The 24,002-nt window shown below is 38.8% G+C and overlaps 1 protein-coding gene and 1 pseudogene across 1 annotated transcript; both read right to left on the reverse strand.

Moving 5' to 3' along the window:
• Window positions 1-5,636: 5,636 nt before the first annotated feature.
• Window positions 5,637-8,133, reverse strand: LOC110720717 (annotated as a pseudogene).
• A 459-nt stretch (window positions 8,134-8,592) lies between these two features.
• On the reverse strand, window positions 8,593-11,292 carry LOC110720967 (tropinone reductase homolog At5g06060-like). The gene is made up of 5 exons (XM_021900072.1): window positions 10,927-11,292; window positions 10,245-10,452; window positions 9,716-9,932; window positions 9,441-9,547; window positions 8,593-8,898 (listed from the first exon to the last, which is right to left on the reverse strand). Exons 1-5 carry the CDS (start codon window positions 11,016-11,018, stop codon window positions 8,710-8,712), a joined length of 813 nt encoding a protein of 270 aa, XP_021755764.1. The 5' UTR covers window positions 11,019-11,292; the 3' UTR covers window positions 8,593-8,709.
• Window positions 11,293-24,002: the final 12,710 nt, after the last annotated feature.

A 24,002-nucleotide genomic window follows, 5' to 3' on the forward strand; every position in this document is an offset into this window, starting at 1 on the left:
TGGGAAACTTTCAGCTGCATGGGAAGGACCTTTTGAAATTTATGATGAGCTTCAGCCAGGGACATACCGACTTCGGCAGTTGGATGGAACTGAGTTGAAAAATCACTGGAACGCTGATGTACTGAAAAAATATCATGTGTAAACCCTTCGGGGCAGAACAATCTTTGTAAGTACGTTTTGAACTAATGAAAGGCCTTGGAGCCGCCATTTATATAAATGTTTACAACTTTTTATCCTTTCAAAGTTTTCTTTGTTCTATCTACTCTTTAAGGGTTTTTTATTCAGCCTCGTCTGAAACCTTCGCCTTCGGGTAACTGGGTTTCAGATTGCTGACAAAACTCGTCTTTTTAAAGAACACTGGTCTTTCAGCTGAAGTCAAACTTCAGTAAGACTTGTTCTCCAAAGACATGAGTCCATGGACAATTCTGGGATATTGCCTTAACTGAGCCTTGTATCCCAGAGAGCCATTATCCGAAACATTGCCTTAAGTTGGCCCTGTGTTTCGGGTATCCATTTTTCAAAGATAGACAGAAAATCAAGGATAACAGCAACAGTTGAAAATTGTTTATTCAGCATCGTCTGAAACCTTCGCCTTCGGGTAACTGGGTTTCAGATTGCTGACAAAACTCGTCTTTTTAAAGAACACTGGTCTTTCAGCTGAAGTCAAACTTCAGTAAGACTTGTTTTCCAAAGACGAGTCCATGGCCAATTCTGGGATATTGCCTTAACTGAGCCTTGTATCCCAGAAAGCCATTATCCGAAACATTGCCTTCAGTTGGCCCTGTGTTTCGGATACCCATTTTTAAGAAGTGAAGAAATTGTTTATTCAGCTGAAGCCATACTTCAATTTCTGGGGGGGGCAAGGAGCACTATCAGTGCAAGTTTATGTTCAGCAGAATTGAAGAAACAGTAAAGCATTCAAAAACAAAGCAGCTGAAGAAAAGAGCATCAAATTAATAATTTATGCTCAGAAATTGAGCTACAAGTTCAATTAAACTGTATCGGCAGCCGCCCACAAACGGAAAATAACAGCTGCCGAAATACGTACATAAGCAAAAAAATAAACTGTTGTACGACAAGGCAAGCTGAAGCAAAAAACAAGGCAAAAAAATTCAGAAAGCGGCAAGTCTAAAGTTAAGCGCATGATGAACCGCAAGATTCTGAAGACGACTGCCCGAGTTCCTATGCTTCAGCCCGAGGATCAGACTGATCAGCATTGTTGAGCCCCATGGTGGCCTCAACCCTAGCAGCAGAAGAAGCAGGCTTTGCACTCTGCCGAGCCTCCCTTTCCCTCTGTTTAGCCTCCAACTCCATTCTCTCAGCTTCTTCTTCGGCTTCCTCAGCCTTAAGAATTTCAGCTTCGACTGGAGTTGCATACTTCATATGAGGGTCTTCGGGATTCTGGACCCATTCAGCACACTTGGACCAGTCCAGCTTCGGCTCAGCATGAAGGCAGACTCTTCGGCATACTCTGAACCCGTTTCTGAAACCCATTTCATATTCTTCCTGGGTATAGACACGGACTTTGAGTAGAGCCTCAGCATCAGCTAACTTCTTCTAGGTCTCCTCCAAGTCTTCCTTGGATTTCTTCAGCTCATCGGCAAGCTTGGAGGAGGAACCTTTCAGCTCATTCAGCTCCTGCTGAACTTGGGAAGCCTCTGTCTGAGCCTGGGCCATTTCTTCTTTTTTGGCCATCAGCAGATCCTCAGCCTCTTGGAGCTTAGCTCTCTGAGCTTCAGCAGCAGCAGCAGCCTCTGAGAGTTGGACGTCCCTGGCCTGGAGCAGCTCTTCAGCAGCCATTCTGCTGGCTTCAAGAGCTTCTAGCCGTTGCTGCACTTCAGCTTGTACAACAGCTCCTTCCTGAATACGGCTCTCAACGGCAGCCTTGAATTTGGAGACGTCCACTCCCATGTGCTCCTGGAGGAATTTTTCCCCTTCCATCAGTGGGGGAAAAACTTCCTTCTCCATTGCGTCGCAGAAGGTTTTGAGGGCTTCAGCAGCTTTTTTCTCGTACTCCTCACCCTTCTGCTGCTTCTCTTCAGCTGCTGCTTGCTTCAGCTTAGCAAGCTTTAATTCCTCTTCAGCTACCTTCTTGTCGTGCTCGGCAGCGTCTACCCTATCTTGTAGGGTATCAATCAGCTCTACAGTGAGAGTCTGATTGTGCACGAACTGAAAACAGGAAGACAAGTTAAAAAATAAAAATAAATAAAAATAGAGCTGAATTTTAGAGGAAATAAAGGCAAGGAAAATCACCTGCATCATCAGCAGTTGGTTAGACCTGGCTGGGTCAGGAACTGATCTGCTGGATTCGCCCATCCCAGCAGTGGCCTTCAGCGACCAGATTCTTGCCCTATCTACTTCGGACATGCCAGCAAAATCACCGAAGTAGGCTGCAGCTCCTTCTCGGTTCTGACCCCATATGAGGTCCCAGATGTGATCTGGGATTGGAATTCGGGGGGCCGAGAAACCCATTTCTCCAGATTGCAGAGTCTGGAAGGAGGGAAAGGATGACGATGGAGCTTGTTTAGCTTTGGATGGCTCAGCATCATCCTTCTCAGAGGAGTCAATTACTATGACCTCCTCTTCTTCAGGGGTGAGGACGAAAGCCTCAACCTCTCTTGCGATGTCTGCCGTGAAACCCTCAGCACTGGGCATCACGGCATCTTTATTCTTGTGCTCAGCAGCACTCTCCTGAATTTCTTCTTGGACCCCTCCCTTAGATTCGGGAGTTTTTTGATCCACCTCCATCTCAAGAGGTGGCGGAGGGGTCTTTTGAGGTGATTGAGGTTGTGGCCGGGGAACCCTCGGCGATCCATTGCCTTCCTCGGGTACCCTTATTTCAACTCCGATGGTCATCGGCCTCCGCTGAAAGTCATGCGGCCCGATGATGGCCATTCTTCGACGCCTTTTTTGAAGGGGCTGCTCGTCCATGTCTGAGTCTGAAGACTCTTCTTGTATTTAGTCTTCGGGACGAACAGGGGCTTTCCCTTCTCTGTGTCTTTTACTCTCTTCAGACTGTAACAGACAGGGGGGAGGAGGAATGTGAGCACAAAAAAAAAAAAAAAAAAAAAAAAAAGAAGACAAAGTTAAGTCTGAAAGCTCACCGAGGTCTTCAGCAGAGCCTCGTCTTCTTCAGCTGCCCTAGCTGCAGCTTCCTCTTCAGCAGCTCTGGAGGACCCTTCTCCTCCTTCGCAAGCTTCGAGAACCCGTGCAACCTCTTCGGCTGTACGGGCAGCTTCAGCTTCTTCGTCCAACAGCTGAAACCAGGGGTCTCTCTTCTTCCACCAAGGCTTCTGCCTCTGATACAGAGCAACAACCTCAATTTGGAAGTGGGAAGAGTCTAGATGAACTTCCCTATGCCTCGGCTCAGTGATAGACGGGGCCCGATCAGTTACAACTCGTTCTCGGTTGACGCCAAGACGAGCGTAGTTAATGCCAACGTTGGTCTCGTCCCGCTCTGAAAAAGAAAAGGGGAAAGGTCAGTTCAGTTAGGCTGGCACAGCATAAAAAAGCGAAGTGAGGAGAAAAAGAGATAATTAAAAAGCCTCGGCCCCAGCCGAAGAAGCTTACCATCCTTAAACTTTCGGCTGAGGCCAACAGCTGCTAGCATGTTCTCTTGGAAAACATAATGCGTATCGGGGAGCCAAGTCTCCGGGATATGCTGCATTCGGCCGCTGCCCCCCCGGTTCGGCAGCTGGCCGAAGATATTTTGTTGATCAAGGTTCGGATCCGGCCCGTTATCTGCGGGGGGACCTAGACTTCCCATTTCGGGATCAGGCTCAGCAAGGTACCGGGGAGCGCTGAAGACGCAAGGGTGGCCCGGATCTGTGGGTGCCCTAACCCAAATCCATTGACCTCTCCAGTCCTTGTCTGAAGAGTCGTTCGGCCACATGGTCAGGTACTGGGGCCGAGACTCAATTCGGTACCACCCAGAACCATGGCTTCCGTGCCCACTTTGAATATTTGGCACTAGCCGATGAAGCTTTTTGAAGCAGTGCAGGTTCGACACATACTTGAAGAACTTGCAGACCCATAGGTATGTCATCACCCTTCGGATGCTGGTAGGAGTTAGCTGACATAGGGAGATGTTGTAATGGATCAACAAGTCTCGGACGAATACGTCCAAAGGGAACCTCAGCCCGTACTGAAGCTGTCTTGTGTACACCCCCACATACCCCGGGGGTGGACGATGGATTCTATCGGATGCCGCGGGCATTCGGCACCAATACCCATCAGCTTCAAAAATGCCGTAATGCAACTCAATTTGCTCGGCAAACCGATATTGTTCGGCATTCTCCACCCACCATGAGTAGGGGCGGTTCTTTATCATGGCCGAAGCTACTTCGGCATTCTCCCACTCTGAAAACCCGGGGAGGATATCCCAAAGGACAGCGGGAACTTCATCGTCCCGTCCAGAAGCGCTCGGCCCCTCCGTTCTCTGAGGAGGAGCCGAGGAAATTGGAGTCGCCCTAATCCCTTCAGCAGGGTCAGACTCTGGCCTTTGTCCATTCCAGGTCCCAATCCTGTTCCTAGGATCGGGAATTGGCCTTGCTCTTCTTGGAGCACGGGCTCTACCTCTAACTCCTCTTGCCATTGATTATTTCGAAGAAAAAAGTCGAAGAAAAAAAAAAAAGAGGAAGGAGTTCGAATTCGAAGAAAAATAAACTGAAATCAAAGGAATTTACCTTAATCTGAAGCGAAAGTTGCCGATTTACGAGTTCGTAGTGGCAAGTCTCAGTTTCTAAGCTTAATGCTCGGGGAATTTGTGAAGTTTTGATGCGGGTTCTTGGTTTCTCTCGAAGAATTCTGGGTTTGTGTTGGTGAATAAGTGAGGAGAGATGACGCGCCTCTGTTTATATCTCTCCAAGAACGGGAATACGGGGAGTCCGCGTTTCAATTTCTCTTAAATACCCCACTAAGTAACCGTTAAACACACGACCTTGCGATTAAACTGCCCATTATCCGTCCAACTTCCACAATCATCCGCCTTAACCGTTGTTATCTCATTAATTACGGTTTAAATTCAAATTTTTGGATTAATTAAATCATTTACTTCCCTCCTTTTCTGAATTAAATCAAACCCGACCCGTCATCCTTCCAAATCGGGTCTGGGGGGCAAGTTGTTTGGGTCCAATTTAGTCCAATTGGGCCTAGGCATTAAATGATCCAATTAAAAGCCCAAGGTCAAGGTTCAACTCTCCAATTGTGTTAAAGTCAAAGGTCAGCCCTCAAAGCAAGCCAATTGGGCTAAGGCCCAACTTCTCCATGTATGAAGAGGTATAAAAGCCATCAATATTCACACATTCAGGGATTCATTCATAGATTCATATATTCTCATATACTCAAATAAAGCCTCAAGCAAAAATTTCTCTTGCATAGTGTTCTCTTTCTACACATTGTACTGACTTTAGCATCGGAGGGGCCTTCCTCGGCAACACCCCCGAGGCTAGTTTACGTGTGTTTACTGTGCAGGAAACCTTCGGCCCAACATAACTTGGACCGAATCCAGTCTTCTCCGTTTCAGCGGACGTTCGGCAAGGTCCCATTATTTTTACTCGAAACACTTTGTAAATAGTGATATACAGAGCATTTTGTATAAACAAAACTCAAAAAGATGGACAGATGACATTGTTTTGTTAGAATGTACCTTTTACAGCTCCATAAACGGAACCAGCATTAATTCCGAAAATACTATCAATTGATGAAATGAATACGATGCTGCCTCCCCCTGAGGCCTTTAACATAGGATGAGCAAGTTGGGATAGATGGTATGCTGATTCAAAGCAAAGGCCCATTACATGTGAGAAATCCTCTCCTGTGTAATTGATTGTTTCCTTAAATATGCAACCACCTGCATTATTTACCTGAAAATCAACTAGTTATATTGTGATTTTACGGAATATCTATGCACTTGGAATTGAGGGGGAGTATGTAGGTAATGTGATCCTTATTCCCAAGTACCTACTCTTAACTCTTAAGATGTTCAATCTAGTGACCTTAAGGCTAAAACTTATTACAAGGTACTTCCTCCGTTCTTTTTTACTTGACCCGCTTTGACTTTTACACTGTTCACCACCCCTCCTTTGACCGTCTTTTGTGAATAATATGTAACGAAAAACATATTCATGTTGGATCTTTTTGAATTCGTCTCAATGAGTACTATCATAATATATAACTTTTATATTTTTTACTTATGGAGAATTAAAGTTATTGATTGTTAAATTTTTACATTGGTAAGCATGATAAAAGAAACAAGTCAAGCAAAAAAGAATAGAGTAAATACTTCATAATTCTTAACCATCTACACCAAACCTTGCTTAGCTTGGAGAAGAAAACTCTGTTCTTCTATGGTTGCTCGTGTATTAAAAAGATGACTATATACGGAAATTGTTGAATTCGTTCGGGACTTTTCTTAACCACATATTTCCTCTTATCATCACGTTTAAATTAGAAAGTAAATTAAATTGGATGATAAGAAACCTATGTACCAAATAAAATAAAATAAAATAAAAAAAAGGCAGCATATACCCTTATGCTTCATCAACAACAACAATTAATTGACCCAATTATAAGATGTAAATCAATGATTAAGGAAAACTCTTCTATAGATTCTTAGAGGGCGTTTGGTTAGTGTATTTTTTGAATTGGAAACGGATTCAATTAAACCGGTATCGTTACCGTGTGTTTGGTTTGAAGGCATGGTAACAATTACCATTACCCTAAGGTAATGGTTACCCCTCATTTGTTACCTCTCAAAAACTTGGGGTAACAAATATCCTTACTCTCTTCTTAACAAATACCCTTTTCATGATTAAACCAAACAAATAAAAAGGTAATATTTAAATGATTCCTTTCCCCCGTCTTATTTGTTTCCTTTCCACTCCGTTTTCATTTTCTGAACCAAACGCCCCCTTAATATATATATATATATATATATAGTATGCTCAATTTTCCATTGAAAGTAATATTGATAGTCTCCATAAGCTTCTCTCTTTGAGGTCGAGAAGAGACATCACAAATCGATCCACTTGAAAGCCTTTTGTCTTCCAATCAACCAAGCAAGCATCAAGCTCTTCTTTGTTACGAGCGCACGTATGAACATTTGCTCCTAGTTCCGCAAGTTCCTCTACTATTGCATGTCTGCGAACATAATTGATCATCTATTAAATTAAATAATACAATTTCCTAATTACTACGAATTATATATTAGCAAAGCAAAACAAAACTATATATATATGATTGTAACTTGTAAGAATCAATTGATATTGAGGCAGCATAAAACTTAATAGATGGTTTTTCTTTTTTGGTGTTTAGAGAGCGAGCCACAAGGGCGGGGGTGAGAATCGATCCCAAGATCTCCTGGAATCGGGAGGGAATCTTTAACCACTTGAATTATCCCTCACTCTCAAACTTAATAGATGGTTATGGTCAAGAATTAATTTGTGACATTATTTTCAATCAATCAATTAAATTATAAAATCTTAATGAGCCAATAAATTAAGTAATTAAACGACAATTATTAATCGGTTGATTTTTAAATGTTCAACACATCAAACAATTAAAAATTAATAGATCACTCTCAAACTTAATAGATGGTTATGGTCAAGAATTAATTTGTGACATTATTTTCAATCAATCAATTAAATTATAAAATCTTAATGAGCCAATAAATTAAGTAATTAAACGACAATTATTAATCGGTTGATTTTTAAATGTTCAACACATCAAACAATTAAAAATTAAGAAAACAAAAAAATAAAAAGGAGAGAAATGTATGTAAATATAATACCCAATGCCTTTGGTACCACCGGTGACGAGCATTCATCCCTTGAAGTGACCACCGTTTGTTATTTCCATTATTATTAATCGTCTTTGCTTCCATTTTCTTTAATTTCTTTGTGGAATTTTTTTTTTTTTAAATCTAAATTTGAATTTTTTTTTTTTTTGAATTCTCTTACCTCCCCCCTCTACTCTCAAGTGATAACCTGTGGAGCTGAACAGGCTACATGTGAGAGATAGGTATGAGTGGAGCCGGCACGATTGTTGGTCACAATCTACCATGGATAGCAGGATAAGTGTATTTGTTACAATACTTTTTTTTTTATTTTTTTTTTTATCATTGTTCTAAAAAAAGTAAAAAAAATAGGAAAGATATTATAACCTGACTTATTAAATAATTTTTTTTAAAAAGAAAAATACTAATACTATCGACAAAATAAAGGGTCAATCATGTAAATTGCTACATGGTTGGCTTTTTAGTTGATATGGACTAGAGTTGTCAATTCGGATGATTGAATCGGGTTTGATGAGAACGGGTTAATTTTAAAAGTTGAGTCATGCTAAATTATTATGTCCACGCGAATTCAAATCTGAATGAATATTTTTCGGGTCGATTCAGGTCAGGTTGGGTGTAGTTTTAACACATCTAATATGGACCATATGGTACTATGGTGAGATTGAACAATCGTGTTGGCCTACTCATACCTATCTCTCCTACATTGATTTTTTTTTTGATGCGCATATTATTAGTGTGCACTAATTAATACTTCAATAGGGATAAAATTGGAACATCAAAATTATAGAAAGGATAAATGTGTCCAAAATTTATGATATAAATCGATTAAATTTCAATCATTACATATAACACGAAATCAGAACAAAAAACATAACCATTGACAGTAATAAAACATGAGTAGTAATTATCCTAGCTTAGCTTAGAATTGGTAGAAAACCATTGACAGTAATTCCACCATCAACAAATATGGTTTGGCCAGTAATGTAGGAAGATGCTGGCATGCAAAGGAAAGCCACTAGTCCTGACACTTCCTGAGGCTCTCCTTCACGTCCAAGAGCTGTTCGTGACTTGATATCCTCCAAATTCTCCTTTTTACTGAGTAACTGTCAAATTAAAGGGAATGATTAGTAGAATGCAAGTATGAATTGAAGTATCTACGTTGCTCGGACTCGAATTTGGGTGTCTTATCCGACACGATGATCTCATCGAAGGCAACTATAGGGTCTCGTGTGGTGTCGAAGTGTTGGAAGATCTATTTGACATGCGACAACTCACGTACAGTAGGGTGTTGAAGTAACATAGCGGAGTATATTATTTTGGGACGTTATAAAAAAAATGGTAAAGAGACCTAATTAATTAAGACGGATCAAAAGTTTGTCAAATTATGCTAACATATAGTATGTTAAATTTTAAACTTTCTTACATTTTAATAGATATGATATGTTAATTAAGCTTAGAATTTTTAGAACTTATAGCACAATTCTATGTATGTTAACTACACAAGTGTTTTGTAAATATGAATTAGAAGCATACACATGGCCAATTATATAATCAGGGATGGAGGGAATATAACATTATAAAGGGGTGATTTGTAAAGTATACAACCAATTAAATAGATAATTTAGTACGAGTAAAAGAATATTACCACATCAGCCATAGGTGTCCTAATGTACCCAGGAGCAACAGAATTCACCCTAATATTTTCTTTGGCCCATTCACATGCCAAATTTTTGGCTAGTTGGTTTAACGCCCCTACAAAATAAATAAAATAATTTTTTTTTTTTAAAAAAAACATAATAAATCAACACTAAATTTTTCTTATAAATATTATTCTGTAAAAAAGAGATATAATATAATACAAATAAATATTGTTAAAACTCAAAAAGTAAGACAAAAAAATAATGTTCCATCAGAGTGTACCTTTTGTGGCTCCATAAATGGAGCCAACATTGATGCCGAAGAAACTAGCAATTGATGAAAGGAATATGATGTTGCCACCCCCTGAGGCCTTTAACATAGGATAACCAAGTTGAGAAAGATGGTATGCTGAATCAAAGTTAAGGGCCATTACATATGAGAAATCCTCTCTTGTGTAATCAATTGTTTCTTTCATTATGCCACCACCAACATTGTTTACCTGAAATTCAACAAGTAATATAGCTTGATTTCCAAGAGTAAAGTTATATTGATTCTTGATCTGTTATTATTATGGAATACAAATGAATAAATTGACAAAGGCGACTCTTCTATAGTTATCTTAAAGATCTGATAACTGTATATATATAGAGTTTATTGAACTTGGATACAGGGAAAGGATCGAACTCAGGTCACTCCTAGAGGAGATGGAGGGACAAACCGTCCCTCCACTCCATGATTCTCGCATAGCTTATAATATTATTAAATGACCATATATGTGTATATATATGAAAATTACTGAACTCGAACTTACAAGTATGTCCAATTTTCCACCAAAGATGGTATTGATAGTCTCCATAAGCTTCTCTCTTTGAGGTTGAGAAGAAACATCACAGATTGAGCCACTCACTTGAAGACCTTTAGTCTTCCAATCAACCAAACATGCATCGAGCTCTTCTTCTTTGCGAGCGCATGTATAAACACTTGCTCCTAGTTCCGCAAGTTCCTCTACAATTGCATGCCTGTTTATAACTCAATAATATTTGTATCATAAATTCATAATACTAGACAAAAGAATAAAAAATTCCATTGAACAAAATTTCATGAAAAAACATGTAGTATATATATCCTAAAACTTAGAAAATATTATCAAGAAAAACCGTAAAACTTCAATTGTACAATGATTTTAAGGACCAAAACTTAATAAAATGTTCGTGAGTTAGACATACTAATAATATACTGTTGTTCACCGAGTTTTGTTAATAAAGTATTTGAAGAATTAAATTGTGATGACTAATTTGTAATCAATCATTTATTTGCATCTATTGCTCTAGGTACTTTTAAAATCCAAATGAACCAATAAATTAAGTAATTAGCAAACACAAAAACTTGACTTGTTCGATCAATTGCAATTATTATATATAAATGTTTAACATATCTAAAAAATAAATAAATAAAATAAAAGACACAAAAGAGTTGTAAATGTTATAGTATACCCAATGCCTTTGGTACCACCGGTGACAAGAGCATTCATCCCTTGAAGTGACCATCGTTTGTTATTTCCATCACTATTTGCCTTTGCTTCCATTTTCTTTCTTTATAGAAGTCTATGCACTAATAGATTGGTATTTTTCTATTTGAAAATTTGCTTTAAACCATTATTTATAGACTAATATTGGTAGTGAAGTGGTCTCACTCTCCTCGAATTGATGTTCTAAATGGGACAAACGAAAAATAACGGATGAACAAATAAACGTGTTTTGTGGACAAGCAATTTTCTAGAAAAGTTGTGTGCTACTGTGCTCTTTTAGATTCCTAATCTCTTTATCTGATTATAATTGTCACGAAGTATTTTTGGCACATCTGTTAAGAAAATAAAGAGGTAAAAAGGCAAATAAAATGGTACTTGTAGTATTACTAGTATCCGTTAAGAAATATTGTCTACTAATGTCAAAGTAAAAAATGATAAGTTCATTGACTTGTCTTGTTTGATAATCTTTCAAATTTGATAACTCTTACCACTCAAAGTTCAATCATATACTCCCTCCGCCCATAATTATCTGCAACATTTGTCATAAGTGGATGCTTTCTATTATGTGCAATAAATATTTTTCTTTCCTCTTTTAGTAAATTTTAAAGAGTAAAAAGACCACCTTACCCTTACTTTTATTTTTTAACTTTGTTTAATATCTTTTAATTACACTCAATTTTCCACATTTTTCCCACTCATAAAAGGGGCCTTCAATTTTCCACCTTTTTCCACTTACTTTAACCCACCCTAAAACAAAAAAAAATAAGGGACCACTTCTTTCCCTTCTTTTTCCCACTTAGTTAAACCCACCCAAACTTAATTAAACTCCACTAAAAGTTTTACCTAGGAGTCCGCAAAAAGGCTGTTTGGTGCAGATAATCTTGGGCAGAGGGAGTACATCAATGTCTCGTTGATTGTTATCAATCTTATGATGGTTAGCTCTTTGTTATTATTGGTGAACTCGTCCTTATCCTAACTCCTTAGGATAATGCAAAATCTTCACGCTTACTTGTATAAATTAATATTTTTTATTTAAACATAGGCCCACAATTGTTGATATATTACAAAATGTCCTAATAATTAGACATTTTTGTTAAATTTATTTACAATTATATCACTTGATAAGTGATAAACGAATTTTAAGGGCTCCCTCATACAAGTATCTCATACAAGTATTTATTGTTATTTACATACTCCGTATATCATACTCTACCAAAAGAGTGAGGAGCCTAGGTTAATCTTTAGGATATCACATGACATTTTGGTAAATATATCAACAATTTTATCCAATTATCATCACTATGGGACTCGCTTTTAAGGAAAAAGTTATCAATTTGTTTACAAAAATGCCACGGGATAAATAAGAATTGTGTATCTTAGAGATTAGCTTGTATTTTCTCAGAAGAGAGTATAGTATTTGTAGAAATGACAAATTTTTTTTATTTTTTTTAAAAACTATAGAAATGACAATTAGGTACTTTGTCTTTGTTTAATGGTAACTAAAAAATCTTCCAATCATATAAGGCTGAGGGTTAATCCCTATTAATTAGAAACATTTAAAGGGTGTGAATCTCCCTGTCCTTTTCCTCTCATGCACTACAGGCTGCTAATTCGAGTTAAATTAACCTGTAAGAGATTTTAGACCGATAAGGTCCTATTCAATTCACCTTAAAAAAATAATATTCATTAAAAATAATTATAGTTTAATAAAAACAAGTTCAGTTCAGTAAAAATAATTAATTTCAATTCAGTAAAAATCAGTAACTCTAAAAAGAAATATAATATAAAATCAGTAAAAATAATTTCAATTTAGTAAAATTAATTTCAGTTCAGTAAAAATAATTTAAGTTTAGCAAAAATAAGGTAAAATAAACGGAACCTAACATAACTAATTAAAACATTAGTTATTGAGCAAGGACGATCGAGTATTCGACTGAGTCAATATATGGATTATGGAGGTAAAAATTGCAAAAAGTGAATGGTAGGCAGCAATTCATAAAAAGCACCACGAGTAAAATGAAATTTGACACAGCAGTTTGGTGATGAAAACTCGCAAAAGCACCACGAGTGAGTCAATATATGGTAGGCAAAAATTACAATGCAAGGACAATCATGCTCAATCTTCTATATATATATATATATATATATATATATATATATATATATATATATATATATATATATATATATATATATATATATAATATATATATATATATATATATATATATATATATATATATATATATATATATTTTTATTAAGTTAAGTCCTTGTATCATCCACGATAGTTTTTTAAAATTATTTTTAAATAAATATTATATGAAAAAATTTACATAAATATTATAATCAATTTATTGTGAAAGAGCCTATTTACCCAAAAGATAATTCAAATACGCATTTATCATGGAAGATATCAAATCTTTTATTTTTGTTAATAAGAATCTAATTTTTTTTTTCTATTTAAGTTTATAGTTAGTAATATATACTGTGGAAAGATACCTCAAATATTTTATTTATGTATAAAATTTGTTTTATATGGATTTTTTTTTTCACACCAGAAAATGACGTGTGTCATATTGCTGGTGTGTTTTTTAGTATATAGTTGATTAATAGTTAATATAGTTATGATTGATTGATTGATGTTAAAAACGACCATATATGTAAGTTACTGAATTCATGCCCTTTTTTAATCATATGATTCCTCTTGCCACTACATTTAAATTAGAAAATAGATTTAGGAGGGTGAGTTGAATTGAGTAAAATATTGTGTAAGGTTGTAAGTGGTATTTGTTGGGAAATAATTTATGACATAGTGAAATGTAAGGGATGTGGGAAGAGAGAGACGAAGGAGAGAGAAAAAAAAAAAAAAAAAAAAAAACTAAGAGGGTGCCAAAAAAAAAATGGAGTGAGGACCATGTAAGAAGACTAGGAGAGGTATAATAAAATAAAGAGAAACTGTCCAAATAGGAAGTGATGCAAAAAATAAAAAGGTCAATTTAATAATTCGAGTGATGTAATAGAGTATATAAATCGATCATTGGGTTTCAATTTTTTACTTAACCTTTTGGTTAAGATATGATGATCCTCTAATTTACCATGACATTAGAATTAACGTGGCACAAAGGTTATGATCGAGTTCAAATCTCATCCAACCCATTTTCAAAGGTTTTGGTTGGGATGGTTAGTTTTCTAACATGATATCAGATACATTTAAGCTTTTGGTTGAGATGATTTTCCAACATGATATCAGAGATTTAGAATAAACGTGACAAGAAGGCCATGGGTCTCTTTGTCAAAAAAAAAATAAAAATAAATAAATAATAATAATAATAAATAAATAAAATAAAAAATTAAAAAAAAAAAAAGGGTATGGGTTCAAACCTTATCCACCCTTCCTTTTAAGTGTAATATTTCAAGTCTGTTGGGTAGACGCTTATGCTTTCAACCATCATCTTAAGTTGGAATAGGATATATAATGAGCTTAAAATCTAGTCATCACTCATACCTATATTAATCGTTTATTTTGAATTTGACATTTGAAAAAGTAGAAATTACTTTAATTTTCTTGGAATTATAATTTGCTTATAGTTTCAAAAAATGGTGAAAACTGCAATAAAAAAAATAAAAAAAAATAATCAAATGAACAAAAAATACAGAGTAACAAACTAGGTTTTTATAAAAACGATAAATAATCACCCACCTTGACCTAATCGGCTAACCCTGTCCCTTTTCTAATCATGCACATTTAACCGCACCAAAGTGAATTGGTCTCAAGATATTTAGACTTTTTAAGGATATCATATATCTCTTGATACCTTGGTTATTAACTTATTAGTTATTTATGGTATCATATATTATTATCCTGTGAATATCTTTGATATTATAGTTAATTAGTATATCTTAGTGATAAGTTTGCTTTTAATACTCTTTCATAATACTATAAATTTTAAGTTTTCAACATATTATATATATTCTCAATACAATTTATATCTGAAAAGTTAGTAGTCCGCTCACCACCCATATTGTCTCTTCTCGTCGTTTTAAATCGAAATTAAATTTTCTAAGGTCCCATTCTCTTCACCTTAATTTTGCTGAACTGAAATTATTTTTACTGATTAAAAAACTGAATTTTACTAAATTGAACTTATTTTTACTGATTTAAATATTATATATATATATATATATATATATATATATATATATATATATATATATATATATATATATATATATTGTATACTAGATGGAAGCTCGTGCGATGCACGGTTTTTTCATCTAAGATTTTTAATTATTTGATTTATTGTATTTAATAATTTCAGACAAATTACAAAAGTTTAATATTTTTTTTTATTACTATAATCTATAATGAATTTATTAAATATAAATAAATTGTAAATATGATATTTTTCCATAATATAAAATCTTTAATGTGAAATGATAAATTTTTAATCATTTAAATCCTAAATCATTATTCATTGTTTTACCATATCTTTTATTTCAATAGAATTACCAACCTCGTCCACAACCAACCAACTACATCAATGGATAAATTGAATCGTGAAATGTTAGCCAAACTGAAATTGATATAAATTAAATCTTTACATTTATATAAAATAAATCAATATATTTACCAATAAATGAAAAATTGTTGCGATATAAAATCAAATCTATGCATTGGAAGTTTTTCATCATCTCCAAAAATAACCAAAGCCATCCATATATTAAGTATACAACATCTAATCGTATGCCATTACATAAACAAATAATCGTTAAGTATCCAAAATAAATACAATGTAACTAATAATTACAAATATAAATTTAAACATAAGATTTTAAAAATTACCCGGACATTGATGACCTAAAACTAACACAAAATTCGCTTGGTGGGGTTTTGTATTGATACAAAATTTTATTTGTGTCGTATGATGTGTTAGATCTACATGTAAAAAAACATTTAGTAATACAATGTAAGTAATAATTAGAAATACTAATTTAAACATAGGATTTTAAAAATTAAGCTAAAAATTACCAAGCCATTGATGACCAAAAATTAACACAAATTACTAACACAAAATTCGCTGATGGGTTTTTTTTATGATACGAAATTTTGTTTGTGTCGTATGATGTGTCAATTTATAATGGTAGGTATCACAAATTTTAATTTAATTATAATTAACGAAAAATTTGTATTTCTTAGCATAAATACTATCAAAATTTATCTTGTAATGATAGGTATCAAACTTTATTATAAGTGTTTATCATTTAAATATTTCTTAGTATATTTTTTTGGATTTCTTATACTCGTAGTATTGAATTAATAAATTTATCTTTTCCTATATTTTTACTTATTTTTTTTCATTAAAATAATTTAATTCGTGGATTATAATCTACGTGGCATTAAAATTTTAGATATATCAAATCTAATTCGTTACTTTTATCTAGGTGGCGACATAATTTTTTAATTCAAAAATAAAATACAAATCTTTCTTCTTATTGATCAAAATAAGTATATTTCTTACGTGGCGCTCCAAATGCTCTCCAAAAATGCCTACTTTATTTATATATATTAGATTAGGTAAAATATTCTATTTTTGTAATTTATATAATTGGCATATATCACGATAATATATTATGCCAACCATATAAATTTACATAATACCGTATATACAAATGGTTGGCCTATAACAATAATGTATATGATTGTCAAATTAAATATATCAACTCTGACATGCATGCATATATATATGAGACTATTAAAATATATAGACCTTGTTACAAATAGTTAATCGTTAAAATAGTTTTGAAAGCAGCGGGTTGGAGTTAACGATCTCAAACCCAAAGACTTTAGCACAATTTATGACATGCATGAAAAAAATCTGGTTAATTAAATTTTTTGGTTTGAATTCTTAGTCAATTTTTTACTACGTATACGTTGGTTAACTGCGTGGAACTTACAAATAATTATAGAAAATATTGGTAATTTGATTGATCATATCAAGCATGTGATATTTAAGCAAAAAAAAATAAAAATATAATGACATATATGAATATCATATTCAAATATCTTATTAAATATATTGTAAGTGATTAGGTATCCAATTACGATAAATTTTGTTACCCTTTTATAAAATATAGTACGTGTGTTTACTGTGCAGGAAACCTTCGGCCCAACATAACTTGGACCGAATCCAGTCTTCTCCGTTTCAGCGGACCTTCGGCAAGGTCCCATTGTTTTCACCCGAAACAATTTGGCGTCGTCTGTGGGGAAGACTTTCAAAAATCTTTAAGCCAAATTTCTAACCAAGATCATCTTGCAATTATCTTAGTAGCAATGGCTAAAAACCGCAAGAGCAAAAGCCTCCGTCAAGGAGCGGGCGAAAAGCCTAAAATTCCTACACCATCACCCTCGCCGGACCGGAACTCTCCCAAGGGTGCCAGCTCGGGGGGAGGATCATACAAGGAGGATTCCCTTTCTCCTATAATTCATGACTCTCATCATAGGCCGAGTCACTCTCGGTCTAGCAGGGGTGAGTCCGATCATAGGATACATTCAGTGCCCCAAAGCCAACCATCGGCTGTACGCCCTCATTCCCATACTCGGCCGAGGACCCCTTTAACGGGGCCCAGCTCGGAAGAGGTGGCAAGAGCGCTGGCAGTACTCATGGAGGCGATGAGGGCACAAAATATGCCACCACCTCGTGATCGAACTCCTCCGCATACTCGGCATCAGCGGAGGAAGTTAAACAATGATGGTGGGAAGCTTCTTTCCTTCCGGGAGCTGGAAGAGTGGGAAGAGGATACCTGGAAGAATGAAAAAGAGAGGAAAAAGAACCCTCAATTTTTTAAAGGATCCTCATCCTCACGACCAGAAACGCATAAGAGCAGCAGCTCAGCTTCTCGGCCAGAATCTACTCACCGAGAACCTGAGACTGTTCGCCGAAGCGTCCTCGACCGACTCGGCGGCAAGGAATCGAGCGTGCGCAGTCGCCTCTCGTTCCCAGCAGCCGAGGCCGAGACTTCCCAGCCAGGGACGAAAACCACTCCTACCTCTCTAAGAGGGCGGAGCGCGGTCCCTTCGGCCAGGAACAAGGGCAAGGCCGTTATGCTACCCGCCAGTTCACCATTCGAGCAATGGATACTGGAAGAGCGTGTGCCCACGGTTAAAATACCGTCGCACATCACATATGACGGGACCTCGGATCCGAAGGATCATGTGGCCTCGTATGAGACTCATATGCATCTTTGCCCCAGATCCGAAGCGACTTGGTGCAAATATTTCCTAACCACTCTCAAGGGGGTCGCGCAAGCGTGGATCTCCAAGGGAGTAAAGCAAAGCTCCATAACAGGGTGGGATGATCTGTCCTCCAAATTTAGGAGCAAGTTTTCCACGGCAAACCGCCGAGAGAAGACTACTGCAGAACTCATGAGTCTGCAACAGGGGGAAACCGAAAGCCTCCGAGACTATCTGACCCGTTTCAGTAACGAGTCATCCAGCGTCTCTCAGCTGGACCAAGGGCTAGCCGTTTTTGCGATGCAGAATGGCCTTCAGCCCGGAAAGTTCCTAGACTTCATGGTCATGCATACCCCGCAGACCTTGGAGGAAGCTCTGAATGCCTCGGATAAGTTCATCCGAGCCGAAGAATGGAACAAAGCGAAAACCCAACCTCAATTTGGGGGAGGGAAACAAAGACAAATACCCTTGTCTGAAGGCCAAGGCCATAAGGCAAAGGGAAAGTCAAAGGCCTCGGAGCAATCTTCGACCAGCGACCCAAAGAAGGAAAGATCTGCCTCATACACAGGCAGATACGAGTCCTACACTCCGCTCTCTCTTCCACGCGCCAAAATTTACAGCGTGACGAAGGAAGAGCAGAGTTACCGAAAGCCGAGACCACTCCCAGAGTGGTATCAGCGAAAAAATAAAAATCAGTGGTGCGAGTTCCACGAGTCTTCGGGACACAACACTGAGGAGTGTATCCAACTGAAGGACCAGATAGAGGACATGGTCCGGAAGGGATACTTGAAAAAATACATCGCGGATCACCGCGAGAAAAAAGAATCCGAGAAGTCAGCAAAGGACTCTCGGCAAGACCTCGACTTCCCCCGGAAAAACAATAAAAAGCCGGAGGGGAAATTCCCTCCGATCAATGTTATCTCGGGAGGAATATACTCTCGGAGGGAGCACAAGCGACACCTTAGAGCTTTGACTCACCAGGTGAACAACGCTGACATTCAATCTCCCCAGTCGCCGGTGCCGAACATGACGTTCACAGCCGCCGACTGCCGGGGGATTACGTTCCCTCACGAGGATCCGTTGGTGATCATCGCCACGGTGGCCAACCACGACGTCAGTAAGGTCCTTGTTGACGGTGGCAGCGGAGCAAACATTCTGTTCCGAAAGGCCTACAATCAAATCAAGCTGAAGCCCAAGCACCTTACGCCGGTACCCTACCCGGTATCCGGGTTCAACGGGGCTTCAACTTATCCAGATGGGAAGGTGACACTTCCTGTCACCATCGGCTGCGATGAGGCAGCCAGGAACGTCATGATTGAATTTTTGGTAATTGACGCTCCTTCAGTGTACAACGTGATTTTGGGGAGACCCATAATTCATGAGATCCAAGGGGTCGTCTCAACTTATCATCAGCTGATGATTTACGTCTCAGACGCCGGCTTCCCCGAAAGGATATAGGGCAACCAAAAGGACGCCCGAAGGTGCAACTACCTCAAGCCATCCAGTAGCCGCCCAGATGACGACAAGGATGAGGAGGAGAAAGAAAAAGAAAGAGAGCCAAGCACAAAAAAGCCGAAAGGCCTAAGTGCTTCGGCCCAAGGATCTGTACCCAGAGGTAAAGGGCCCGAAAGGGAAAAGGCTAGCTCTTCAGCTGAGCCGCAAGACTCAGAGAGCCAGCCGAAGAACAAAAAGACTGGGACACCTGCTGACATTGGCCCTGCAGGCCAGATTATGAAGAGTCCAGTCCATCAGCAATGGACATGGACCAACATACTGAAACAGTAGAGTTGGCCGAAGGAGACGTTGATAAATGTGTAACAATCGGGATGGACCTTGATCCGAACACCCGTTGTGAACTTATTCAGCTCCTTCGGGACAACAGAGATATGTTTGCTTTCTCGGCAGCTGATATGCCCGGGATAAGTTCAGACCTCATCTCCCATAAGCTTAATGTTGACCCAACGTGTCTACCAGTTAAGCAAAAGAAGCGGAATTACTCCGCTAATAAGAACCGAGACATCGCAGCCGAGGTCAAAAAATTGATGGAGGCAGGATTCATCGAACCTTGCCAATATCCAGAATGGCTGGCAAATGTGGTGATGGTTCAGAAGCCCAATGGTACCTGGAGGATGTGCGTTGACTTCACGGACCTAAATAAGGCTTGTCCGAAGGATTTCTATCCCTTGCCGAGGATCGATCAGCTAGTCGATTCGACAAGTGGCCATGCCTTGCTTAGTTTCATGGGCGCATTCTCGGGTATCATCAGATCTTTATGCACCCCGACGATCGAGCAAAGACAGCATTCGTCACGAACGCTAGGGTGTACAATTACAAAATGATGCCCTTCGGATTGAAAAATGCGGGGGCAACCTATCAAAGGCTGGTGGATCAAGTTTTTGCCGATCAAAAGGGCCGAAACATGGAAGTCTATGTTGACGATTCGATCGTCAAAAGCAAAAAACCAGAGGACCATGTAAAGGACCTGGCTGAAACTTTCGCCACCTTGACAAAGCATCAAATGAAGCTGAATCCGAAGAAGTGTGTCTTCGGCGTGAAGTCAGGGAAATTCCTTGGGTTCATAGTCAGCAAAAGGGGGATTGATGCCAATCCCTCTAAAGTCAAAGCGGCGCTCGACCTTCCTGAGCCGAAAACGAAGCGGGATGTTCAGCGGCTCACCGGAAGAATGGCAGCCCTCTCGAGGTTCATTTCCAGAGCTTCGGATAAGGGATTACCTTTCTTCAAAGCCCTGAAACTCCCGAAAACAAAAGAGCTCGTTTGGGAGGAAGAGCAAAAAGACGCCTTTAAACAGCTTCGGGAGCATCTGGCTCAACTCCCAACGCTGTCTAGCCCAGCTGAAGGAGAAACTTTGTACCTATATGTGGCCGTTAGCCCAGCCACCATCAGCGCAGTATTGCTGAAGGAAGAAAGTAAAAGTCAGCAGCCGATCTATTTTGTCAGTCATACACTGACGGATGTCGAGACTCGTTATCCTCTACTCGAGAAAGTCGCTTTCGCGGTAGTAGTAGCTGCTCGGAAGCTAAGGCCCTATTTTGATTGCCATCAGATAGTGGTCTTAACTGATCAGCCATTGGAAAAAGTTCTCGGCAAGGTTGAAAAATCTGGTAGGCTAGCCAAGTGGGCTTTTGAGCTCACCGAATTCAGCATCAGCTACCGTCCGAGGGCTGCCATTAAGGCTCAAGCTCTAGCGGATTTCTTGGCCGAATGCTCATACCAAGAAGCGCTAGACAGTGAAAAGAAAGTCTGGACCGTGTTTACGGATGGATCTTCCACCGAAAACGGTTCGGGGGCAGGAGTGGTGATAACTTCTCCCGAAGGAAAATCCTTTGAGTATGCACTAAAATTTTCTTTTAAGGCCTCGAACAATGAAGCCGAATATGAGGCAGCAATCGCCGGCCTAGAATTGTGCATCTCCCTGGAAGCCGATCATGTCTGCCTGAAAACAGACTCTCAGCTAGTTGCATATCAGATCAGTGGCAGCTACGAGGCCAAAGAGCCCTCCATGATAGCTTATCTTGCCAAGATCAAGTCAGTCATTGCAGAGCTGAAAACTTTTGAGGTTCAGCTGATCCCAAGGGGTCAGAATACTCAAGCCGATGCACTTTCCAAACTTGCCAGTTCATCTCTTACCGAGCTGAACAGATCTGTATATGTAGAAGTGCGCCGAGAGAGAAGTGTCGACGAAGCACCTGAAGTGTGCTGCGCTGACCCAGAGCCCAGTTGGATGGACCCCATCCTAGCTTTCAAGCTTCGGGGAGAAACTCCCGAAGATAAAGCTTTGGCCTCCAAGATAAAGAGAACCAGCTCTAGGTTCATTGTCTTCAGGGGGGAACTTCTGAAAAAATCCTTCTCAGCCCCATTGCTGAAATGCGTGGGACCAACAGATGCAGATTATATCCTAAGGGAGATTCATCTCGGCATCTATGGGAACCACATTGGGGGAAGGACCTTAGCCCACAAGGCATTCAGGGCTGGATATTACTGGCCCACCATGATCGCAGATGCTAAGGAGCTGGTTCGGAAATGCGAAAAATGTCAAAAGTACGCTCCAGTTATCCATCAGCCAGCAAGGGATCTTCAGCCGATCCTTAATCCACTCCCGTTCGCCCAATGGGGACTGGATATACTGGGACCATTTCCAGAGGCTGTGTACCAGAAAAAATGGCTGATAGTTGGTGTCGACTATTTCAGTAAATGGATCGAGGCCGAAGCAGCCTCGAACATTACAGAGCAAACTGTCAGAAAATTTATCTGGCAAAATATCATCACTCGGTTTGGCATCCCGAGAGTATTTGTCTTCGATCATGGGAGGCAATTTGATAACTTGCCGCTGAAGCGGTATACAGATCAGTTCGGCATCAAACTGGCATATTCAGCGGTATGCCACCCGCAAAGTAACGGACAAGCCGAAGCTGCAAATAAACAGATCTTAAATGCCCTCAAGAAGAGGGTGAAAGATCAAAAGTCCAAGTGGCTGGAGGAGCTCCCAGGAACCCTTTGGTCCCTTCGGACAACTGAAAAAGAAGCAACGGGCTATTCACCTTTTGAACTGGTGTATGGTGCCGAAGCCGTCCTTCCAGTGGAAATTGGCTCTGAGAGCCTACGAGTGCACCACTTCTCGGCTGAGAATGAGCAACTGATGAGGGAATCTCTCGATTTCCTCGACGAAGTAAGAGACTCAACCCGAGACAGAATGGCCGCCTATAAGCAGAGAATCAGCAAATTTTATAACCGAAGGGTCCATGCAAGGCCTCTCAAAATTGGAGACCTTGTCCTTCGGAATGCTGCTGCAGTTCAGAAAGGCCGAATCCATGGGAAACTCTCAGCTGCATGGGAAGGACCTTATGAAATTTATGATGAGCTTCAGCCAGGGACATACCGACTTCGGCAGTTGGATGGAACTGAGTTGAAAAATCACTGGAACACTGATGTACTGAAAAAATACCATGTGTAAACCCTTCGGGGCAGAACAATCTTTGTAAGTACATTTTGAATTAATGAAAGGCCTTGGAGCCGCCATTTATATAAATGTTTACAACTTTTTATCCTTTCAAAATTTTCTTTGTTCTATCTACTCTTTAAGGGTTTTTTATTCAGCCTCGTCTGAAACCTTCGCCTTCGGGTAACTGGGTTTCAGATTGCTGACAAAACTCGTCTTTTTAAAGAACACTGGTCTTTCAGCTGAAGTCAAACTTCAGTAAGACTTGTTCTCCAAAGACATGAGTCCATGGACAATTCTGGGATATTGCCTTAACTGAGCCTTGTATCCCAGAGAGCCATTATCCGAAACATTGCCTTAAGTTGGACCTGTGTTTCGGGTATCCATTTTTCAAAGATAGATAGAAAATCAAGGATAACAGCAACAGTTGAAAATTTTTAAATCAGCCTCGTCTGAAACCTTCGCCTTCGGGTAACTGGGTTTCAGATGGCTGACAAAACTCGTCTTTTTAAAGAACACTGGTCTTTCAGCTGAAGTCAAACTTCAGTAAGACTTGTTCTCCAAAGACGAGTCCATGGACAATTCTGGGATATTGCCTTAACTGAGCCTTGTATCCCAGAAAGCCATTATTCGAAACATTGCCTTCAGTTGGCCCTGTGTTTCGGATACCCATTTTTAAGAAGTGAAGAAATTGTTTATTCAGCTGAAGCCATACTTCAATTTCTGGGGGGGGGCAAGGAGCACTATCAGTGCAAGTTTATGTTCAGCAGAATTGAAGAAACAGTAAAGCATTCAAAAACAAAGCAGCTGAAGAAAAGAGCATCAAATTAATAATTTATGCTCAGAAATT

Source organism: Chenopodium quinoa, unplaced genomic scaffold (assembly GCF_001683475.1).
Source record: "Chenopodium quinoa cultivar QQ74 unplaced genomic scaffold, ASM168347v1, whole genome shotgun sequence".
In the NCBI taxonomy this organism is placed as follows: domain Eukaryota; kingdom Viridiplantae; phylum Streptophyta; class Magnoliopsida; order Caryophyllales; family Amaranthaceae; genus Chenopodium; species Chenopodium quinoa.